This window comes from Pristis pectinata, chromosome 10 (assembly GCF_009764475.1).
Source record: "Pristis pectinata isolate sPriPec2 chromosome 10, sPriPec2.1.pri, whole genome shotgun sequence".
In the NCBI taxonomy this organism is placed as follows: Eukaryota; Metazoa; Chordata; class Chondrichthyes; order Rhinopristiformes; family Pristidae; genus Pristis; species Pristis pectinata.
The window spans coordinates 44901328-44926968 of NC_067414.1; the positions used below are offsets into that span (position 1 = coordinate 44901328).

At 36.2% G+C, this 25641-nt stretch overlaps 1 protein-coding gene across 2 annotated transcripts in view; it reads right to left on the reverse strand.

The window, feature by feature from the left end:
* Nucleotides 1-4294: 4294 nt before the first annotated feature.
* The window catches only part of gopc (golgi-associated PDZ and coiled-coil motif containing), a 40841-nt gene continuing 19494 nt past the window's right edge, over nt 4295-25641 (reverse strand). The window contains exons 2-9 of one of the 2 annotated variants that reach the window (XM_052025177.1): nt 21255-21419; nt 19900-19923; nt 18769-18944; nt 17855-18020; nt 16140-16235; nt 13752-13916; nt 10221-10401; nt 4295-6972 (exon numbers count right to left, since the gene is read on the reverse strand). In XM_052025177.1, the coding sequence (XP_051881137.1) occupies nt 6848-6972; nt 10221-10401; nt 13752-13916; nt 16140-16235; nt 17855-18020; nt 18769-18944; nt 19900-19923; nt 21255-21419 (1098 nt within the window). In that variant the 3' untranslated portion in view covers nt 4295-6847. The remainder of the gene's footprint in view (nt 6973-10220; nt 10402-13751; nt 13917-16139; nt 16236-17854; nt 18021-18768; nt 18945-19899; nt 19924-21254; nt 21420-25641) is intronic. The other variant, XM_052025178.1, reaches the window with a different exon arrangement.

Sequence of the window (25641 nt, forward strand, 5' to 3'; positions counted from 1 at the left end):
CTTAATGTGGCTTCAATCTACTTCCTCAATAGAATGTGCATATTCAAATTTGATCTGCCAAAGTGCATAGTATTACACTTTTCTGTTTTAAATATCTTTGCCATACACAAGCCCATTCATTGACACATTAAGTACTGCTTGAGGCAGATGAGCATCACTTACAGTATAAAAACTTGTGCAGCCCTTGGTATCATCTGAAAACTCATGAATCAGTTCCTCTAATACCTGCACCTAAATAGTTAAAGAAAATAAAAGACAAAGCTTTAACACTGATCTCTGCAGGATGCCGCTAGCAACATACCTCCATGCAGAACCACTGACAATCACTTTCTGTCTATGCAATTGACTGCCACTATTTCCATGAGGTTCTGTATTGATCACGGAGAAATTTGTAACTTACCTTCTGAATGTCCAGGGCAGACAATATCTGCAGGGTTATTTTCATTCATTAACCGGATCATTTCTTCAAATAATTCAATCAATCGGTAAGACTCGAGCTTTTAAAAATCTGAAATGTTAATGGCAGCTGGAGGATGCTCAGCAGGTCAAGCAGCATCTGTGAAAAGAAACAAGGAGCATCTCCAACAACTTATCACCACACTTCTCAGGAAACCCATTAGAAGAGCCTAATAAGACTCCTAAATGAAGATGTGCTGCCTACCCATAATGCCTTAAAGCATGTGTCTGTTACTGAAATCAAATTAATGTGCTTATATTTGTCAGGTTGCATTTTACTGTGAATGCTGATAATTGTAACTGTAATAGCTTAAGTTGAGGGGAAGGTTCCAGCAAAAAGAGAGCTCCTAACCATTTCTTTAAGAACCCATGTGTGAATTTCAAATGGGTTGGCTGACTAATCTATTTAAGTATTTTTCTTTATCTAATATGATATCTTCAGTCATCTTAACTCTAGGAAGTTTCTTTAGCATCACCATCTAACAGTTACATGGAATTTTAAGGATATAATTCACAAAGAATATAGATCTGTGCCCAGATTTAAGTGGGTGCTAATGAAATTTACTCTTAAATCAACATGGAAAATAGAAGAGTGATGATTTGCAGACATAGTACCACTACACAGTAAATATCATCATAGTTTTTCCTGTTACCTTTACATATTCATTTAGTTGGAGGCATCATTGTGCAGAATAATATTAAAGCATCTTTTCATTCCATCACAACCATCATCCCTCCTTCTTTTTATAGAAGCTTCTTAAGTTGCCAAGGCCTTATGCCCAAGGTTAACAAGTGAAGTTAGAGATATTATTAGATCAAAGGAGAAAGTCTGTGATGTTCACAAAATAAGCAGTAAGCCTGAGGATAGGAATATTTCAGAAGCAGAACAAGGCATTGAAAAGGAAAGTAGATGCAAGTAATCTAATGATAAACATAAAAAGAGCGTACAAAATCTTCCAGAGATGCATAAAGTGAAAAAAAAGCAAAAGTTAACATAGCCCCTTCCAGACTGACACAGGAGAAATCATATTAGGGAATAAGGAAACGGGAGAGAAATTAAACAAATATTTTGTGTCTGTTTTCACTGAAGAAAATGAAAACCCTTCCAGAAATGATGAAGAACAATATGTCTAGAAAGAAAGAGGAGCTGAAAATTAAAATTAATAAGACTGAAAGGCATTAAATATCCCAGAACATGATGACATTCATCCTAGGGTTTTAAAAGAGGTGTTGATGGAGATAGTAAATGCATTGGTTATCATCTTCCAAAATTTCTCAAGTTCTCGAATGGATCCTGTCAACTGGATGTAGCAAATGTTATTCTACTATTTAAGAAAAGAGTAAGAGAGAAATTGGGGAACTGCAGCCTAGTAGGGAAAAAGGTAGCATTTCTTATTAAGGACATGGTAATCCGGCACTAAGAAAATTATAATAGGATTATGCAGAGTCAACATATATTCATGAAAGGGAAATCATGTTTGACAAACTTTCTATATTTTTTTAAAGTTGTAATTAGTGGAATAGATAAGGAGAGCAGTGGTTGTTGTGTATTTAGATTTTCAGAAGGCCTTCGATAAGTGCCAAAAGGTTATTAAGTATTATTAGAGTATGCAGGATTGGGAATTGTAAACTGTCAAGGATAGAGGATTGGTTATCAAATTTACCATGATCTGAGCATACACTAACCACTTTCCTCCATTCATATTAGAAAATTGTTACACAAAGGCTTATTGGTAACAAGGTTAGAAATTTAAACTGTTCTTTTCCCATCTATTCCACTTACTTTATTGCAAACTGAGAAGGTGTTCACTAGATGTCAATGTTCAGTAGAAGAAAGTACAATCCTGTTGCCTTTTCTGGTATCAGAATACTAGTTATAAAGGAAATGCATTAAATTCCAAATTTCCAACATTGAAGGTTGAATGGAAGAAACTAATCTGAATATTGTACCGTATAGGCTCCAGAAAACCATTGATGAATTTGCTAGCCAGCAGACCCTGGGTCCAACTTCAGAAAGATTCAATTGTCACCTTTTCAGCAGATGAAGGTCCTGTTCTAACTATAACATAGCCCAAAAAGAAAAATACAAGCGAGAATGATCCCAGGGATGAAAGGGTTAACATGAGGAGCATTTGATAGTTTTGGGCCTGTATTCACTTGGAGTTTAGAAGGATGAGGGGGGGATTTCATTGAAACCCATCAAATATTGAAAGGCCTGGATAGAGTGGATGTGGAGAGGATATCTCCAGTAGTGGGAGAGTCTAGGACCAGAGGGCATAGCCTCAGAATAAAAGTACATCTCTTTAGGACTGAGATGAGGAGGAATTTCTTTAGCCAGAGGGTGGTGAATCTGTGGAATTCATTGCCACAGACAACTATGGAGGCCATATCATTGGGTATATTTAAAGCGGAAGTTGATAGGTTCTTGATTAGTAAGTGTGCCACATGTTATGGGGAGAAGGCAGGAGAATAGGTTTGTTGGGGAAAAATAAATCAGCCATGATCGAATGGCGGAGCAGACACAATGGGCCGAATGGCCTATTTCTGCTCCTATGTCTTATGGTCTTATAAAGTATTAACTTTTATGTTCTCATTCATCCCAGTTTACAGAATATTACACATACTCATAAACATCAATAACTTAGCCATCTCCCATGAGGAAAAAATAAGAGTGACAGAAAAATTAAGTTTTCCCTGAACTCCATTTGGTCACAATAGTCAAGTAGAGTCACTTTGAAAATTTCATCGTAGCTTTTAACTGCACACCAGTTCTTTTTTTTGTGAGATAATGTTAATATTGTCAATCTATTACACTCTACTTGATCTGGTTATGGAATGCAGCTGCAAACGTTGGTTATGGACGGAAGCAATTGAAAGATTCTATTTGACAAAATTTTTCAGTTGTCATTTCTCTGCCTTCCCATTATATTCCAGCAGGAGTTTTTTTCAGAGTAATTGTGAAGAATTGTTCATTCTGAATTTTCGGAATGAAAAACTTGACTTTACTGAGGAACATAAACTCATTGTTCTAGCTTTTTTTGGGGTAGTAAGGCAACACTGTACAAAGCCATTAGTCCTTCATGCTTTGGTAATAACTGAATTGGAAAAGAAAAAGGTACAAACATACGTACATTTGTTGGTTGCATTACAGAATAAGAACCCACATTCCAGATACCTCTGCAGTAGTTTTCCTGAGTGCACACTATCAGCACCATAAATATTATCAATTCCCTTCAATTCCCAAAAGAGCAAGGAGGCCATACTTTATGCCCACTTTCTTTATAGGTTGGTTGTTTGCTTGCCTAAGTACAAAGCAGTTTTAGCTTTGTATCTCAAATTTTGTTAATTCAACCCAGTTAAGGTGAATTGCGTTAATTCAATTTGTTATTGCAGTGCAGTTTCACTCCAATCAATGCAAAGGAAAGCAAGCTGGAAGGTTTTTGGTAGAGGATGTCAGTATTGTACTAATATTAAAATTTAACCAGCTCTTTGTTCAGCTGTGGGGAGCTATGTGTTTATTATAGAATGAACAGAGTGTGTGCTGGTGCAGTTCTGGTCTATTGGCTCTGCACTGCTGTAAACAGGTTTCAGCCTCCATCTGTGACTACTGTCACTTTCATTTTCATAACACTCATCAAGAGATCTTTGGAAATGACAGAATTGCCTAGGTAACACAATATTTAACTATGTCTTTTGCATGTTTTGAAGAAATAGAAGTTCCTGAACAAGCTAAACATTTTGTGACTGGATTAAATAGTGAATCAGACTTTAAAAGTTAAGAAAGTAAGCCTTGCAGATAATCTGATGTTTCTCATATAAATTCACATTTGCAATCGGATAACTTAAACTTTTATGTTTTTATCCTTCCACATCCCTTGTTACCCATTTCTATTTTCACAATCCTGAGAAAATTACTTTTTTCCATTTACTTTGGCATTGTTATGCTTTCTGCAAGTGTACAAAACCGAAAGTACAAAATATAATGATATTGTCATCCAGGTAAAGTTAAGACGTTCCAAAACACAAGGTAATGATAACATAGCATAAATATATTGGATTGTAAAACAAAAGGTAAACAATACATTATACACTTTATATTAGTGAATATAACAAAATAAACTAGTAGCTCTTTCAAATCTCTCTATCATTCAATTGACACGGCAAGAGCCTGGTGTTGAAAGAAAGGAGTGAGGCTTAAGTGTCCAGTAAAAAAAATTCATTGCTGGCACTTCAGTTTTATATAAAAATGTAAATGTGGACAGAAGCTAGTAGTAAAAAGAACATTTGAGTAAATTAAGTAAAAGGATTGTGAGATGAACAGTTTTCTTGGTGGATAAGAGAACAGTGTCACTAATTATGCAAATTCAGAAGTAGATGGTAATCTTGTCAAAGGCTTTCTAGAAAATGTTTACCAGTTATTAGTAAAAGAAATTGATTTACAATTGCATAGAAATAAAACCTATATTTCCATAAATGTACAACAAATATTATCCCACAAATTCTGAACATGCATGTCTCTACAGGTAATTAGTTGCCATCCACTGAAAAAAGATAAATCTTTGCCATTTGAGTCGTATCACATTTAGCTTCAGAAATAGCAGTGATTCAAAATGAAATGCAGCAAAAAAACTAAAAAAAAATGGATTATTGAAGAAAATGTCATGCCAAACTGTTTCAGCAACTCAGCCCAAATGGCAGAGTGTAACAATAAAATTGAATATATTTAATTGTAGACAACAGTCTTTTAACATTAACTTTGAAGCCATGAAAAGTGTTTGTGCATGTGTCTGTGCGTGCAAAAGAGAGAGAGAGAGAGAGAGAGAGAGAGAGTTGGGGGCTGTGGTAAGGGAGAACATAAAAATAAGCATTCACCATAAACCGTGTAACTTTATAAATAGAAAAAAAATCCAATAATGAGTATGTATGTACAATTTAGAGCTACTATTTCAAAATAGCAAAGTAACCATTAGTACGACTGAAAACAAACATACACTATATAAAGTGAAGCATTTGTTTTCTTATAATATAAACAGAAAGAGCATGAACTCTATCAGTAAGTATAGAAAAAAACAGGAGTGGCAAGTATCTCTCTTCCTGTGCTCAGAATATGTTATTTTTTTAACTAATGTGCAGTAATCTTTTGCAGCACTAGCTTTTCTATTATCCAAATTCATGTCACTAACCAAAAACCATTCTTAAGCATGTTCACAAAAGTTAAAAATCTGCATTTCATACTGCAGCTGCACTGTATGAATGAGAAGGCTAAGAGTTCTGAATATTTTAGTAATTTTGAATTAGCAAGTGACCCATGCACAGAGATCAATATACAGTGTACTCTTGGAAGGGTGCAAGTTACCTGAAGAAGTGATACTATGTAAAACATACCACGGTCATCTTAACTTTAACAGACATTACACTTAACATTTTTGCAGAATAACTAAATAGTTACAAATAGTGCATTTCAATGCTGGATCGGATATATATAGGAACTGTGTACTTTCAACAACAATGTAACTCAGGCTATCTTTAAATAATTATTACAGCTGCATTTGGAAATGTTCTTTAAGAAAAATAGTCTTCCAATGAGATGCAGCTATGCAACCTAATAATCCATAACTCACTGGCTCATTAAATTTTACTAAAATACAGAAATACAAGGTATCACATTTTCACTATTGATAGATATAAACTAAGATGTCAATTCATGTCTAGGTTAACAGTAATATTTAAAGCAATGCAACAACATTCTTTATGAACATGACTGTGGGTCGTCACAGTTACATTGTACCATTAAGAGATTCTGCTTAACAGTTCTGCACGTATTTAAAGGGATTATATTTTCAGATTAATTATGCACGAACAAAGAGAAACAAATACAATTCCATAATTTTCTTTGAACCGCTATGGTTCAACTTAGAAGCAAAAACCTCAAGAAAACACTGACAGAGTGTATTGTAAAATGGTGAAAGTGCTTCTTGTGCCGATATTGTGCACAAAAGAACTCCAAGGGAAAGTGCAATAACAGGCAGTATTAACACACGCCAAAATATGCTCTTTGATTTTAAATTTAGGTTAACACCTAGTACGTGCCAAGTCTCTTTCAAGTTTCAAAGTTGAAGTTCGGTGTGACTCACAACTGGTATCTTCCAATAAATTTACTTGTAATGGTTAATTATTGTAAAGTCAAAATATTTTCATACATGCAGAACTGTTATTAAAGCAGTTTTGTGGTATCATTGGAACCCCTTAGCCCCAGAACATAATCAAGGTTATGTTTTCTGACATTTTCAGTACAGGTTTATACAGGTGATCACATTCATACAATGCTCCTTCCGTATTACCAGTCAAGTGCAGAAGAATCATGTTAGTGTTCAAGTAACATAAGCCCAATTTAAGATGAGGATTCTGCACAATCCTTTTGTTTGAATGTTGCATCTTCTGAAGCCGTTTCACTATTTGTTCCTGCATCTCCATTTAAAATGGCATCCAGAACTGGTTTCTGGTCTGTTACTTTTTCTAAAAAAAATTATTCAACATTATTATTTGAAAATGCATGCAGAAGATCTTTTAAGATTTACCTTTGCAATTTGTTAATTCCAAAAATATGTATCCACAGCATCATTTCACTGCATAATTCATGATATAATTAATTTTGATGAATACTGATGGGTTAAGTAATGTTGGCACAAACATGCCCTACCAAATGGGAACTCTATGGACATAATAGCAGGAAGAATGAATTACCAATATAGAATTTCTAGGTGAAAGAAATGAAACATTCACCCAATGATCAAACTGCTGATGGAAGAATGTAATATGCAACACAAGCCATTAAAGTGCTAATTACAGTGTGACAATAATGTTAGCAATACCCCAGGATTGACAGCAAAAAGAACAACCAGACTTTTAACTTTGCATACTTTGTTCCAGAAGGCAGTCACACCCCTTAAATTAAAAGTGTAGAACTTGTCATTCAAGGATAAAAGGTGTGACTCGCATAATGTTCAGGATGCATTCCCAGCAATGACAATGCTAGTGGAATCAGCACTAAAGGGGGTCACCTTTCTGTCTATAGAGCTGTGTTACTGACAGCGCTGCTGTCCAGGAACTTGGCGTGAACCCCTGCTCTCCTAGTAACCTGGCTGAGAGCTTAGCCTTTTGTGGGTGCTCCTGCAGCAGTGGAACGTTTAAAGTTTCAGAGCAGGGAAACAATGCAAAACAAAACTAAAGGCTTTATATCTGAATGAGTGCGGCATTCATAAAAAGGTAAATGAATTAAGGGTGCATATGAAAACAAGTAAGTACATCTCATAATCATTTACAAAACAAAGTTGGAAATGAAATATTCTACGATACTTCATTTCAGAAAAGATAAGCAAAATGGGAGAGTAGGCAGGGTGGCCTCGATATTAATGAATGGGATGAAAGTAGTAGAGGGGGAAGGGTCTTAATTCGAAAAATCAAGTCAAATCAGTTTGGTTCATGCTAGGAAACAGTATGGGGCAAAAAAGATGTTTGGGTGTTGTATACAAAAGCCCAACCACAACAGTAATTCAGGGTAGAGTATAGGTCATGAAATTAGAGGTGTAAGTAACAAGTGTAATACAATAATCAAAGGAGTCTTCAATCTACATTTAGACTTGGGCAAACCAAGTTAGCAGTGTTTAGAGGATGAATTCATAAAGGGCTTGTGAAGTTATGAAATCGTAGAGTTATACAGCACCGAAACAGGCCCTTCAGTCCCTGCTAACCATCAAGCACCCATTTACACTAATGCTACACTAACCTATTTTATTCTCCCCACATTCCCATCAGCTCCCTCAAGATGGTATGACTCACATAATAGGCAGAATGTACAGTGGCTAATTAACCTACAAACCCACTCATCTTCGGGATGTGGGAAGAAACCCATGTGATCACAGGGAATAATGGGACTGAAAGGCATAATTCCTCATGACCTGATGACCTGCATCCAAGGCTTTCGAAGGAGGTAGCTATGGAGATAGTGGATATGCTGATAGTCAACTTGCAAAATTACATAGATTTTGAAACAGTTCCCAAATATTGGAAAAGTAGCAAATGTAACCATGCTATTTAAGAAAGGAGATAGAGGAACACAGGGAACTATATAGCAGTTAACCTGACACTGGTTGTAGCAAAAATGCCATAATCTATTAACAAAGTGGTAACAAGACTCTTAGAGAACAATTATAGTGTAGTGATTTACGGAATGAAAAGCGGATTCAACCAATCTGCTTCAAGTTTTTAAGGTTGTAAGTAGCAGAATAGATAAGGGCAAGCTAGAAAGCCTTCCATTAGTGCCACACCAGAGACCATCAAACAAAATCAGAGCTCACTGAAAAGGGAGTAAAGAGGGCATGGACTGAGCAGTAGTTTATGTTGTTCAAGTTCTGTTTACAGTCAAAAGGTTGTGATTAAAGCAAGCAGCAGGGATTGGTACAAGGATCCCAGCTGTTCACAATCTATATCAACAATTTGATTGAGGAGATCCAAGTGCAATATATCCAAATCTGCTGATGAAACAAAGTTAGGAGGCAATGGTGTGGGCCAATGCACAGAAGCTTCCATCAGATGTAGAATGGTTAAGAGTATGGCTCAGGATATGGCAATTGGAAATAAAGAAAAATGTGGGCAGAATTAGGGTAGAATTAGAAGAAACAAAGACACAAAGTATATTTTAAATGGCAAGAGCTTAAGTGTTATTGTTCTGGAGAACAGCGTGTCCTTGTATATAGGTCACTGAAAGTTAACATACAGATATTTCAAGCAATTAGGAAGGCAAACGGTATGTTGGCCTTTATTACAAGACGATGTGACTAAACAAGTTGAAATATCTTGCTCCAATGATATTGGGCCCTGGTAAAACCACATCTGGAATATTGTGTAATATCCAGTCTCTCCTTACTTAAGGTGTACTTGCGATTGACGGAATGCAGTGAAGGTTCACCAGGTTTTATACCCAGAATGGCTGGTTTGTCACATGAAGAGAGGTTAAACAGCTTGGACCCATAATCTCTTGAGTTCAGAATGCGAGATAATCTCAATAAACATACAGAAGTATTACAAGGCCTGACAGGGTAAATACAGGGATGATCCTTTGGCTGGGGTGTTTAGAACCAGGGGTCAGTTTCAAAATAATGAAGCAAAATTAATGAAAGCAAATGACACTGAGGTAAAAGATCTTATAGGCCAAATGGCCTACTGCTTCTTCTATTTATTTATGCTTTTATGAAGAATATTGGAAAGATACTTGAATGCAAACATATCTAGGGTCATCATAGCAGGTCTGAATGTATGGCAGTTTGTTTGACTCAGTCATAGTGTTCTCAACCCTGAACTGAGATAGTCATAGGTTCAAGTCCCATCTCCGGGAGCTGATTGCACAAGTCAACACTGAGCAAGTGCCACCTTTTAGTTAAACTGATGATGCTAGGGCTTATCTTCTTTGTAGGATATGAAACAATTTGAAAAGAGATTGGAAGATTCTACCATTTTCCCTAGTCAATATGTATTTCTCATCTAATCATGTAATTCTTATTACATCATAGTTTGATGACGCACAGATTGCTTGCCATATTTCTCTACAACAGTGACTATAATGCACAAGTTGCAGAATGCTTTGAAATATCTTGGGCTGATGTAAAGTGCTACATGCATGCTTTTGCCTTTTCCATTTCTAACACGTTCAGGCATCTTAGTGCCACATACTTAGTGCACAGCCAAGTCCATTTTCAAATTTTTACCTGCTAGTGGTTTGGCATCTCCACTTCCATCATTTCTACCGACAGCCGCGTTTCTGCTTTCCTCCAACTCATCAAGATACAAACGATAACGATGCCCAGTCTCATCTTCATAATCCACATTTTCATCATCAGAGTCTATCTCTGGAGCAACATATACCACCTCGAACTCAATTTCTCCTCTCTTAAAAAGAAACAAGGTTATCTTTGTTTTAGTCCTGTTAAAGAATTCTACATTATTAAAGAACAAAATTACTGTCAATGTTGAAATAAAAACTTAACATACTGGAAATAGTCAATCTACAGACAGATAAAGGTAGGGTTTATGCTTCAAGTCACTGACCTAATTACAAATATCCATTTTCTGAAAGAGCTTCAGAGTATGTTCACTCCTACATTTTTAATTAACTTGCTAACCAATGATATTTAATGTATAAATCTGAAATAGTACATCTCATTGGGAACAACGAATATCGCATATATCTCGAAAAATAAGTGAGGTGGGTGAATAGAGAATCATAAATCATGGAAAATAATGACATAATTTAATAAGATTACAGGAAAGCAACAAAATACCAAAGTTCATTTTAAGAGGGATAAAACTGAAAAACGAAGTAGTTGTGTTAAACTTGTGTAGATCATTGGTTAGACCACATGGAGCATGACGAACAATTGCGGCATTCATGCTTGTCTTTTCTATATATAGCAGCTTCGGGCATCTTAATATGGATTTAGATGTACTGGAGAAAATACACCAGAACGCTATCAGAACAGAGAGCTAATACCCATAATAAAGGGCTGAATAGGTTGTGGGAACAGAAGGAGGAATGGACTGATAGAATTTTAAGATTATTAAAAGGTTCAATTGAATAGATGCAAAGAAAATGTTTCTGCCTGCAGTTGAGGCCAGGATCAGACATCCCAAATATAAGTGTCCCTGATAAATCTAAAGGGGATCACGAGTGAAATTTCTTTAACTACAGAATGGTTATAGTGTAGACATTGCTACCTCAAACAGCAGTTAAGGCAAATAAAGTAAATGCACTTAAGGAGAAGCTATTCTCCTTAAGATAAAGGAATGGAAGGATACGTTGATGAAATTAGATGAAAGAAGGTGGAGGATGTTTATCTGGAGCATAAACACTGGTAAATATTTTAGGCTTATTGACCTGTTTTCTGCTATGAATACTTGGTAATATTTAATTTCTGCTTTTAAAACACATATCTGAAGCCAAAATTAAACAAAAAATAACATTTTTATAACTTTCTATTTCTTACAAAAGCTGAATTACAGAAATATGTGGAACCACAGAATTTTTTTTTACATTCAGAAAATTAAAGAGTAAACTTTTTTTTAAACAGTATTTAAAAGTATCAAAAGCATTTAATAAATTTGTTTTTACACATTTATAATTACTAAGGGGCTATATATGATGTCCCAAAAACAGGCAATAAGGATCACAGTTTTCAATTAACCAGTCAACTTTGTGCTGCCTACTAATTTGCAGTCTGTGATACCAGCGCTGTTTTTGTTTGCATTCTTCAACAACATAACAATATTGAGTGACCAGCACCTCTTATAAATAGCCTGAACAAGTAAAGCCAAGCTGCACTTCGAAAATAAGCAAGGTGCGTTTGGCAACAGAACTTGGTGTAGTCTGTGAGACAATGAAGAAAGGAAACATCAATGTTTAAGATTTTCCAAAAATGCATTGGAGGTCTTTGTTGGAGGAGTTGGAGAAAAGGGACAGGATCTATATACAGTGGGCCTGGAAACCCTTGAGATAAATCCTGCAAAGGCAGTGGGAGCAGGAAGTTATAAGGATTAATCATACGAGTTGAGCCCCAAGGATTGCTTATGTGTGGATATGGTCTATGAATGTATCTTCAAATACCATACCCTACCAGCTACACTAAACGCTGCTCAATGTACCTCATTCCCTCACTCACTTACAAAACAACCTCTAATGAATCAGGATTCATACCGAACATTATAAATCCACTTCACCTACTGACCAAATACTTGACTGAAGTTTCATCTCTCCACACATAAACTTTGCCTGCAATCCATTCATAACAGGCATTCCATCCAAATGTGTTGCAATATGCTCAAATATATTCTTCCTGTTCTCAAGCAGAACAAATTATTACTTAATCACACTTCAGTTTAATGGCAGGGAGCATCAGTGACCTTAACTATGTACTTGGTTTCATTAAAGTAGCTGGTGCTGACTCCATATCCAGTTGTAGCATTGAAACAATAGAATGTGATTGTTTCCTCACACCAAATCCTTCTCCTTGTATCCCACTCTCTTCTTTATCCACAATCTCTTTTCAGCATTCATGCATGGGCTGATAAGTAGCCAGTAACATTTATATCAGAAAGTTCCAGGCAATAACCATCTCCCACAAAAGAGAACTTGACCATTTACCTTTGAGATTCAATGGCATCAACATCTACCATCAACATCAGAAACACAACTAGACAAGCTACATAAATGTGTGTTACAGGAGCAGATCAGACGGTGGATATCCTGCAGCAATCGATTCATTTCCTGACATCCCCCTAAACCTTTCCAACTTCAAGTAGGGACAGATCAGGAGCATGAGGGAATACTCTCCATTTGTCTGGATGCTTGTGGCTCCAACAACGCTCAAGAAGTTCGACACCATTCAGAACAAAGAACCCGTTTGATTGGAGTGAAAATTAATTAATTTTCTCTGTTACTGTTTCACCATGACTGCAGTGCTTGCTCCCTACAAAATACACTGCAGTTATATGCCTAGGCTACACTGACAGCACCTTGCAAATCTACAACCTCTATCATCAAGAAGGATAAGGGCAGCAGATGCATGGGACCAAAAGTGCCCACAGATTCCCATCAAGTAACACACCATCCTGACTTGGAAATATCTTGCCATTGCTTAATCATCACTGGATCTAAATCCCTGAAAATGGAGAATATTCCACCACATTCTTGCATCTTATGGAAAGACGTTGTGGTATAAAAAGGTGAATCATACAGTGCAGGATATTAAGCTTCTGAGGTATATTTTTGTATTTATATGTCACGTCCAGATGAGTTTCTGGACAATAGTGACACTCAGTATGAGCACCCGGCATTGAACATCAAGGATGGATAATTAAAACCTCTTGCTAGAGATGATTATTAACTAGCATTTTGGTGGCACAAATGTTACTTGCCATTGATCAGTTTTTGCACAGATTACCTTCCGCTGAATATGTTTAGCTAAACAGGATTATGAGATTGTGCAAGGTTAAGACATATCTATGCATTGGCTGGCTTTTTAGAAACCATTTAGCACTCATGGAATATAAAAAAGCATACACAAAATTTAGTTGGAATAAAAGACAACTATATTGGAAATATAACAGATATTGAAACTATGGAGAATAAAGCCAGATTAACATTTCAGACATAGATTAAGTTCAAGCTCAAAACTTCTTCATCCATAAGCATTTCTTTGACAATCGTACATACACCTCTATACCACATTGGTCTGTTCAATTACCTGTTGGGAAAGGATTGTAACAGCTTCTTTGTGCTTTGCATCTCTTAAATTTATTCCATTAACAGCTAGTATGGCATCTCCAACGTGAAGGCCGCCACATCGCTCAGCAGGCTGGCCTGGGTGGATTTCTGATATTAGAATTGGGACTCCATGCTCCTTGCCACCCTGTTTTACAATTCAGAAAGTGGTTACATTTATTTAGCATCTGAACATTGTTAATGTCTAAACATTGTACTCTTAAATTTGTCTTGGAATTTTGTCATAATTATAAATACCTATAATTGATCATTATTAAAGGGTCTTTAAACTCTTTCATAATGAAGTCTTATTGCCAGAATGTCTCCCTTCAAACTATCATGCATTATATTGTGAAACTCTTAGATTGTAGATCAGACTGCACCCACAGTATTGCGTACAGTTCTGGTCGCCACAATTTAGGAAGGATGTGGTTGTGATGGAGAGAGTACTTCACAACCACACCAGGATGTTGCCTGGATTGGAGGACTTTAGTTAGGGGGAGAGATTGGAGAGGCTGGATTTATTTTCTCTGGAGCAAAGGAGGCAGAGGGATGACCTGATAGAGGTGTATAAAATTATAAGAGGCATATCCAGTTGTAGCATTGAAACTTCATTGTAGACCTCTTTCCCATGGTAGGGGTGTCAAAAACAAGAGGAAAGAGCTTTAAGAAGAGAGGGATTCTGAAGGGGAAGTTGTTTTTTTTTTACACACAGAGAGTGACTGATATCCAGAGTCAGATGTTATCACTATGTTTAAGAAACTGTTAGACGATACTGAAATAGACAAGGCATATAAAGATATGGACCTAATGTGGGCAAATGGGATCAGTGTATTTGGGCAAAAAGATTGGCATGGTGGGCCAAAGGGCCTGTTTCTGTGCTGTACACTCTATCACTCTTTGGCTCTGTGACTCTTTGTTCATCAAGGGTAAGTCACTTGGGGAAACTGAGTAATGTTATGGGAATTCTATTAACATACACAAATCTCAATGCATACATATTTTTGTAAATATTACATCACATCTTAGAGAGAATTTTTGCCTAACACCGATTTATCTAATCTCCAATAATCATATAATCTGAACTCATAATTTTGAATAAACCTGAGATTAGAGAATCCGTATGGTATTTTCCGATCAGAATAAAGTTCTGACAAGGTGACATTTCCTCCAGCTAAGCTCAGTTAACTCTTCACTACCACCTTTGGCTCTTGACTAATAATAGAATTGGGACTCCAAGTCTAGATTTTACTCATCTACTAAATTGCTACTTTGAACTTAGAAGTGCAAAACTTCTTCACTGCCCAACAATCTTCACGTTTCACAATCTTCCTATAACCAAAGTGACTTACTCAATATTGTACAAGTCCCTACATGTACTCAGGATTAGCTTACTTCACCAGTTCCCGACAGATATGGATACCTATGCACATCATCCATTTTTCAGATAACAATTAATTTATTCTTCATATCTCATGTAATTTGCCACTCATGGCTATTCAGCCACCATGAATTCGTGGATTCCATTCTCTAACTCCTGAACCTCAATGCCATTCTGCCTGAATCTTCTTATAATGTACTGCTCTTCAAACTTGCCTTTGCTATCTCTCCACTGTCTCTGATTTTCCTTCTTGCTTCGATACATACACATTCCATGTGTAAGTGATGAGATGTCTTCCAATAGACTATAGACATAAATTATAGCTATAATTGCTAATATTATTGTCCCAAATGTTGCCAATAAAATGAAAGTTGCCCAAGCATTATTTTTCTGCTATAACTTTTTACATCTTTTCATTTAAATCTTTCACAAGAATCAACCAGCACTGAAATGGTGCATTTAAGTTTAGTGAGGTATAGAGCTAAGATGCATTGTTTACGACCTCATACTCATAGAACAGGAAAGTCTAGGCTTCTTAACTTTGTGGACATCATGGAACATTATAAGTCTCTCGTAATTTTTAAAGAACATTATCTTGGACATAGCTGAAGTTGTGGATACTACATTTTAGGATAAATATGAGATTTATCCACCAACAAATCAACAGCTCCATGAATAGCCCTTCACAAACCAATGAAACTCATGATACAACAGCTATTCAAAAAATAGAAACCGAATTACTTGTATTCTCTACCTTAGATTTCCAGGGTTTGAGGACATAGGTGATAATTGGACAAAAAGTTACAGGCAATTAAGATTTCACCTTGCAACAACTAATACTTGTCAACTCTATAAGAGTTTGAAACATATATTAACAGTAAAATAAATTCTGAGAGACTATATGCTACAACTCACACAAGGTATTGACATGGATACTACAACCTGACATACCCAGATAACTAGCATTAATAAATGTTAAAGTAGACTCACTGTAATTGATATACCAAGTCCTTCATGATCCTCTTTAACCAACAGTACTTTGCGAATTGGCCCAACCCCTTGGGTCTTCCTAATTATATCTGGATCCTATTTCAGGAAGGAGAAAAAGATAAATCATTTTTGAATGTGAAAAGCAAGAAAAACTCTCATGATATTTGTCTATAAAATCTTATAAAATTGTGCAACTTATAAAATAATCTAACATTACTATGCTTACTTAACATAAGACATGTATAAATTAGAAAGAATCTTTTAATGCAACAACTTGTACATAATTCACTCATGGTCAGCTGATGCAAGTTTAGGCATTAAGATTATAAATGTGGAAAGTAAAACAGAGTTAATGATTCAAAATGAAGGCACTTCATTAGAACTCTGATGAAGGGTCTCCAACCTCAAATGCTTGAATTGTTTCCAGCATTTTCTGTTTATATTTCTAATATCCAGCATCTGCAATTTTTTTGGTTTTCATTAAGAACACATGTTCCTGTCAAATCTAATTTTGTTGCAAACAATGAAAAACATTAATTAAGATCTAACATGTTGACAGGGCATCATAAAATGATCACTTTGACTTTTATGAAAAAGTAAAGCATATAACACCATTATCCAGCTTTCAGAACTCAAATTATTCAAATACTCTATCATTGATAGAGATCACAAAGATCATTTATATACTGCACTATTTATAGAGGTAAACTTCTTACAAAATTCACCTGGTCTATACCTAACTAAGCCTATGATGTACAGAGATATGAAAGTTTCCTCCTGGACATGGTACAAATTCCTGGTGAATAGTCATAAGTACAAGTCTGGATTTACAGCCTAAAATTGTAATTGTTAAATTCCTAGTTACATTGAAAGTGCTCGTGTGGTATGATTTTACTATGTTGTAAAATTATGGTTGGTCAATTTGAAATGAGTGCATTAAATGCCTATTATGTATTAGATTAAAACTAAGTCACCTGCTTCTTCCATTTGTACCTCCACAAGACTACTCTTCAGTTTCTCTACTTATCCCCTCACCACTCTCTTTTGTCACGCAGTATCATTGCTTGTCATTTGATCATGCCAATCATCAACACCATCATACACCTTTCCTTTTTTTCTCTCACATCCTCTTCCTTTCTCTGCATCTTAAAATCTATTTATCTTTATCCACTTTTGATGAAAGATCATCAATATGAAATATTGTTTTTCATTTCTGAGGACTTTCAGCATTAGCTGTTTTTATAACATTACACACATGCCAGTTGAGTCTAAATTGAGCACATATATTATTTTCTGCTAAGATTTCTGTGTTTTCAGTAGCCATGAGGAGTCTTGTGAAAGTTGTAAAATATCACAAGAATACTATGACTAGTATAGGCAAACTAAAAGTCAAGATGTTATACACATTATTTGGTATAATATGACCATAAAAGCAGAAACCATTTGCACAAAACAGACAACTAAAATGTTTTAAGTATCATTAGATATGCTGACAGATGGATGACTGCACGACTTGAAAATACTTCTGGAGACATATGCAAGATCAAGAACTGAAGTAATACTTCAACCTAGAGCGCTGTTTCGATCTTGAGCTTTGGATCTCTTATTGAGGCTCAAAACGAATTTCACCATTTGTAAGGTTCTTACTAAAACAAACTAATACACAAGTAAACATCATCTTTAGTTAGTAGAGTGAAATTTGAAATTTTGTGTACATGTCCAGGTGGCATGGGCAGGGGTCGTTTCGGATCGTTGCGTCCTCGGCATGCCCGAATGACAGTTTTATGTCTGTGAAGATGTATTTCTGCTTCTAGCTGGTTCCAGAGCTTATCATGAGCAGGTCCCTTCATGTCTCGACCCAAAAGCTGGATTTGTTGAACCCTGCATGAAACATATCAACACTTAGGATTTTTTTTTAAAGAAACGGATGCAGGTTCCTTTAAGAAATAATATTTAAATCAGATTCAAACCCCTTTTCATTTAGATGGAAAAGTATCTTATAATGACACAGGTCATTCGGCCCATCGACTCCCAGTGGAACAATCTAATAGGTCCCATTCCCACTCTCCTATTTCCCTATAGCCCTGCAACTTATTCTCCCACACAAATGCTCGTCAACTTCCCTTTGATTCTTTTCTTGCTATTAACTTAGAAGGAGGAGTAATTTACAGTTACCAATTAAGCCAATACATCTTTGGGATGTGGGACAAAACAGGAACATGTGAAGGAATCCCATGCTCTCACAAGGAGCGCATGCGAACTCTGCACAGACATTACCTGAGGACACTGAACTGCAAGTCAACAGTATTAACTACCGCATCACTATGCTGCCCATGATATAATAGAAACAGAGAAAATATGGAGTGAATCTTTAAATGTGATGATTCAGCAGGAAAGTTCTTCCTTTCCCCATTATGAGCAGACTTTGTAGATTTTCCCAAATTTTCTGTTATGTTTTGCACGTTTAACATTCATTCTAAACTCGGAAAAATTTACCATATGGATCGATGCCTAAATTTAATTATGGTAATTGTGTTAAATTGAAATTATTATATTTGTCAAATGCACGTCTCTGCTGGTTTTCTGTTAGAAACATAGTAATAATCAATAATTATGAGCAATTGCTTACCTGCCCGCTAGCTCTTTATCTAGATACTTAGCTGCTAGCCTTGCACCATATACTTCAGCTTGTAGAACTGCTATATGTCGACGCAGGGCTTCATTCTCTTTTCTCAGCAGTTTTACATCAGCTTCTAGTTTTGCTTCCTTCACTTTTTCTTTTTTATTGGCTTCTAGTTCTTTTTCCTTCCAAAGAAACATACACATTGTTTACCATTACATGTAATCAGTCTCATCAAAACAAAATTCCTTTGCAGTAACAAGCAATGCCAAGCTCACAATGTTCCAACACTAAACAATATCAAAGCCAAAATCTGAAGGAGGATTGGAATAACTTGGGCCCAATGTGATGAGAGAGCCCAAGTACTAACAGCAAAATTTTTTATTGGACATCTCAAAGGATAATTAAGACAACAAAAGACAAGACATGGCTTCAAACTTGGAAACAGAATTTAGCCGAAAGCCAGAAGGAAGGGAATATTATACCATCTATCTTTCCTGTAATTTAGTAAATCAAGCTTTTTAATATTTAACCTGTAGAAAAAATGAAAATATAGTTTACATTTAAAAAGCAAGGATAGGTAAAATACATAATTTAGTTTGTACCAATAATCTTAGTTGAGACAAAGGCTATTTATCATAATGATCTATCACATGTTCATAAAACAAAGAATATTCATAACGGAAATATTTAATGACTACTTTTGTTCTAAGAAAGGACATGAACTATAAAACGTGTCGTTAATTTTGTGCAACTTTCTTGGTGCCTGCTTTGTAAAATACTGAGCTTTCCTCTCCCCAGCAGACATATTGTACATTGATTGAAACATTCTGTAAAAATGCATAACGTAATACTTTTATTAAAAGACCCAAGTTAAAAATATTCAACAAATTAAAAATTGTAGAAATAGTGAACTAACTTATTTTTAGTCAATTATTGATGAGACCTGGTTCAATTTGTCACTGCTGTGCACAATGTAAATATAACAAAAGGTAACACTATTCACCAATAGTCAATCCTCTGTTGGAGTCCAAAAAAAAATTTCCTGTGTGACTTACACTGAAAGTACAAGACTAATGGAAGGCAGCATGAGTTGACACGAAATCCACAAAACAAAACCACACCAGTGTACTCACTTACCATCTCATCCACTGAAAGGACAGACTTGGGACAGGAAAGAAAAAGTTAGGAAGTTAGCATATAGAGAACAGTTAAAGAAGATTCATTCACTGAAAAAAGAAAGAAGTCAATGAATTTTGTTCAACAGCACCATGGAGGTAGTATTCTAATACTAATGGCTATATAATTCTACAGCATAGCTATTTCAGTGAAAGGAGCAGCATTTTAGATTAAAACAATCCATACATCCAAAATGGTACAAATGGTCAACAAATGTGTACATAGTACTTACGAGTGTTACCAGTGGGATTTCACGATGGTCACTACTCAATCCTTTGCTTTATATAATATACAATAAATTACTTAGACTTAAATGGAAGAGATATAAGAAAGAAGTTTCTGGTTGAAAGAAGCATTTGCCATGTGGTTGACGGTGAGGGGGAAAGCATAATACTGTACAAAGATATAGATGGCCTGGTCAGCTTGGCAAATGGTAGTAGAAGCTGAGAGCAGTACATAAATGCGTTTGGAGAGGTGCAACAAAAAAGGATATTAAAAAAAATAAGGGGGAATAATACATGTTGTGGAGAATCAAACAAACCTTGAATCATATACCCACAGATCCTCAAAGGCGGCAGATCAATAAGATAGTTAAAAAAAAGATATGGGATGCTGAAGCACAGAATAGCAGGAAAGTTACACGAGAACTGGACTCAAAACTAGCTTGAGAACTGCATATAGTTCTGGTCATTACATTGCAGGAAAGGTGTGATTACACTATAAAGGATGCAGACTAGTTTTATAAAGATTGGGCAGAAATAGAAAACTGTAGCTATGAGAAAAGATTGGATAAGCTTGGACTGTTTTCTCTAACAAAGAAGGCTGAGAAAAAAACATAACTGAAGTGTATAAAATTATGAAGCACTTAGGTAAAGTCAATAGGAAGGATCAATTTCTCTTGGTAGGGGTCAAAAGTTAAAGGGGATTGGTTTAAGGTAATTGATAGGATTGACGGAGAGATGAGGGTTTTTTTTTCACCCAGAGATGGCAGGAGTCTGAAACTCACTGCCTGAAAAGGTGGTAAAAGAAGTAAATCCTCATTACTTGTTGTGTAGCTGGAGCGTCATGACCAACAAGGCTGTGAACCTTGTACTGGTAATTGGGATGAGGTTTGGTAACCCTTTTTTTGAAATCAACAGAGATACAAAAGGTTGAACAGTTCCTCTCTATGTTGTAAGTTCTCTATGAATAACGTGATGCATGAAAATAATTTGCATGAAAACAAAATCAGCCCAAATAATTCTGAATTTAACAAAGCTCAAAACAAAATTAGATAACTTTGGAATAAATTTCATTTTGTTTTAACAAAAACATACCAGCTTAGCCTTGATTGAGCCGGAGTCAACATTTTGCCCAGTCTTGGCATGCAACTGCAGTTGAACAGCATGAAGCTGCAAAAGTTGATCATGCACTTCTTTCTCTAACACAACCTTCTCAGCCTGAGTATCAATTAACTCTGACTTCATATCCAGAAGCTGGGCCTACAGAGCAAATAATAATAATGGTTAATAACTGTTAATAATTGTGAAGTGTGAACATTCTGAAGATCGCATCTTCATTTTGCACAGGGTAGTATTTTATGGTTTTATTTAGTATACTTACAATAAATATCCTACCAGTACACATAAAATATGCACCTTCGGTTCTATTTATGTCCTTTATCAGATACATTGAACCTGATGATCAAATCTGATCTCCAAATGAAAATTAGTCCATAGCCCATCAGGAACTCACTCAATCTGAGTGCAGTATTCAGTTAGACTTTATAGTAACTACCACTTTAACTAGGATCTCTCCACAATACTTCTAAGCAACAACAGAATACTAAATACACAGGGAAACAAGTTCAGTCTGTGATTTTGTTAACTTAAATTTATGTGTTTAGTTGTAGAATTCCTTCAAATGATTCAATAATAACAAAACAGAAAATGCTGCAAATACTCAGCTGATTAGATGGCATCTACGGAGAGAGAAATAGAAGTAAAAATTTCAGATTTATAACTTTCCATCAGAGTTGAGTATTTCTAGCATTTTCTCTTTTTATTTTGGATTTCCAATATTTGCAGTATTTTTAATTTAATGGTAATATTGTAGGCAATCCAATTACAATTAATTATGCAAATATTAACCATACAAATGACTATGAAGAAACTTCCAACCAACAATTGTAAATATTTATGTCCTAGAATATCCTATATAGGTCAAACAAATAACCAGAAAGAAGTAATTTGCCATGATACTCAAAATGCAGTATACCAAATATAGCATAGTCAGACATAAAGGGTACCCATTTTAATGAGTCACAAAGTTACAGACACCACATCCTGTAGATTCATTGATTAAGTTGGCAATTTGATCATTATACTAAGGACCATTTTGTAAAACATTCCTGAGCACAACCCATGTGGTACCCCACTTGGTGCTACTTTGCAGAACATTGATTTGTTATAGCTTCTTGATCCTGGAGTCAGAACACTCACAGGTGCATACTTCCCTGTAGTTTAATAAGCTATTTGCTCGGACAGCATTCTGCTGTGCCAGAAACTTGGCCTGAACTTTTGATCTCTGTTGGCACTCCTGCAGCAACGAAACAGTTAACTCATCATTGCACAGATCAATGTGGATTGAACCACAGGCAAGGTACAGTGGCTGCCTGAGGGCTGACATTGAGCCAGCTAAGGCAAAGATGTGCTCTTTTAACACCGAGATTCAGGGGGCAGGGGTGCTGGTACAGTGAGTCCAGGCCATTGCTGCAGACCAGTAGTGACTGTTCCACATGTTAACAGACCACACAGATGCTCTGTGCTCTCTCATCACCCTCCGTTGAATGTGTTGGAAGCTGCCATATCCTGCTCTTTTTATTTGATTTCTCCATACTAACAATCTAAACTGAGGTTAGATTTGGAACTATGGGGAAATCTCCAGGCTGGGAAGAACTGTGCAGCCTGACAAAAAGAGGGTGTTGTCAACAACTTCCATCACATCGAGCGACTGGTGATGAGAGAAACCATAGGATACAGACAGTCTGTCAACACATGGAGCAGCCACTGCCAATCCCCAACAATGACCGGCACGCACTTACGGTGCCAGCTCAAATGTAGTCCTCAACCCTACATCTCAGCACTGAGCAGCTGCAACACTTGTTCCAGTCTGCTCAGCACCAGCCCTCACACGCAGCCATTGCACAATGCCTCTGTGGGTCACTCCACACTGAGCCATGCAGCAATGAGATCACTTTAACTGTTTTATTGTTGTTAGTGCTCCAGAGAATTGAGCCCTCAACCAGGTTACCAGCAAAGCAGTGGGCCGCAGCAGGAGGGCAGAGGTTTGCGCCAAGTTCCTAGCACAGCAGCACTGTCAGTAATGCATCTCTCTATACAATGTTCTAGTGATCCCTTTGAGCATTGATTCCACTAATGCTCTCATTCATCTTATTACATTTAAACATTATTACACCTTGCAAATCTTCTCTAATTTCCCTTTAAAAGATGCAACAATCTCCGCTTCAATCACTTCTTATCACAAAGCATTACATTCTTCAGTACATCTTGTAAATAGAGACTCCCACAAATCTATCTCCTCAATTTCTTAGTTTGAATTAATGGCTCCTCTTGACATTCACATTAAAAAGAGGAAAGAAGCCTTTAATCCAAAAGCATTTTAGGTTAATACAGAAGGTCTACCTGGAAAAGTTAGAGATTAAAAATAAAACAGTACCAAGTTGCGGAGAAAAGATGGAGAAAGAAACAACAAAGTGGCAGAGACCTGGAAAGAATAAATGGCATGTGGCAGGGATACCAGCAGAACAGGTGGTTAACACTAACAAACAACAATAGCATTGATTCCTCCAGTTTCCTCCCATACTCCAAAGACACATTGATTGGTAGCTTAATTAATCAAAATGAATTGCGTATAGTGCATAGCTGAGTGATATAATCTGAGGAGTTAGATCCTAGAACAGTTTAAGACTTTTATAAAACTTTTATAAGACTGAATTTGATTTTTAATTGCCAGAAATGAACACCAGAGCTAAAGCTGCAGCTGATAGTAAGGGTAATGGAGACCCTCAACTTACTTTGGAAGCTATTTCTAAACTGGATAAAAAGCTTGACCAGAGATTTGCTACTTTGGAAACATTGTTAAAGGACATTGAAGACAGACAAACTACACTCATACAGCAGAATGCTCGACAACAGCAATTAATTGCTCAACTGGATGAAGCAGGCAAAGAGAGGGATCGCAGACTGAGCTTACTGGAAAAAGATTTAACTGCGACCATCCAGAGGCTGGAACAGCAAAGACAGAGGTTTACTGATTTAGAAAACCGCAGTCAGAGAACTAATTTGAGGGTCATTGGCTTTCCCGAAGACACTGAAGCTGGTAATCCTACTGAATTATTTTCTAAACTTCTGATGGATGTGCTTGGCTCTGAAGTTTTCTCTGTACGTCCCATACTTGATCGTGCTCATCGAGCATTAAGACCAAAACCCCTGGCAGAGCAAAAACCACGGCCAGTAATACTGAGATTTCACTATGTGAGTACCAAAGAGCATTTGATTCGAATTGCTCGTTGTCGAGGAATGATCCAATATAAAGATTGGAAGTTTTGTCTGGTTGAAAATTACAGCCCAGAAGTTATGAAAGAGAGATTGCATTAAAAACCGATTATGTCGCAACTCTATCAAGGGAACTATCCACATGCATTAGTGTTTCCTGCACGCTTGCGGATTGTACTCCCTGATAAATTACGCCAATGGTTTAATTCCGTCAAGGAAGCCGAAGAATTCCTTCAAGATTAACTATTGACTTCAGATAGTTAAGAAACATGCTATTCTTTGATTTTTTATCTATTTGGTCTATTAGGTAATAATTAACTTACAGACTTGAGAGCTTTTTAAGTTCGGAGATATTTTTCCTGCCCTCTGTTAACACTTATGTGCTTGGTTCTGGAACATGGATACTTATCATCTTTCTACTTAACATTTTTTTTTCTTTTTATTATTTTACTTTAATATTTTTAATGGTTTGTTTTGGTAATAATTAAGAATCTGATTGAGTGACTGATCGCTTTTTTTTCCTTTTGAAATAATAATAAGATTGTATTCTTTAAATGTCGATTGTCGGTATTCTTGTTTGTGTAGAACTCTGTTAGCAAGTCTGTTTACATTTCAAAATTTTTGTTTTGGGTACTTGTAATCTCATGTTTTGACTAATGGTGGTGTTTGGCATTCCTCTTAACTTGGAGATTTGCCACCAAAAGAGGTGGGGTTAAATTACTTGGTGGGTAGCATTCTGGCTGTCTATTGGCCAGTTTTCAGGCTTTTGTGGGTGGGGGAGTGGGGCTGTTTTTAGGTTAGTTGTTTTTTTCCTCTGGACTGATAAACTCCAAATATGCCTGAATTGTCGTCATATCCGGCTCCTCTTTGAACCTTTTTTCCTCTTCCTGTTTAGGAGTCTCCTCTTCAATAAGGTTAACCCTTTACATACCATATGTTTTTAGTCTGTTAAAATGGATAAGATGATTAATTTTGTTTCATGGAATACAAATGGTTTAAATAATCCAATTAAGTGCAAGAAGATCTTTAAAGTTTTTCATAGACTGAATGCTCAGATTATTTTTGCGCAGGAGACTCATATTAGGAGAGAGGATAATCAGCGCTTTTTTAGATTTTGGAGGGGTCAAAGTTTCATTCTAATTCACGA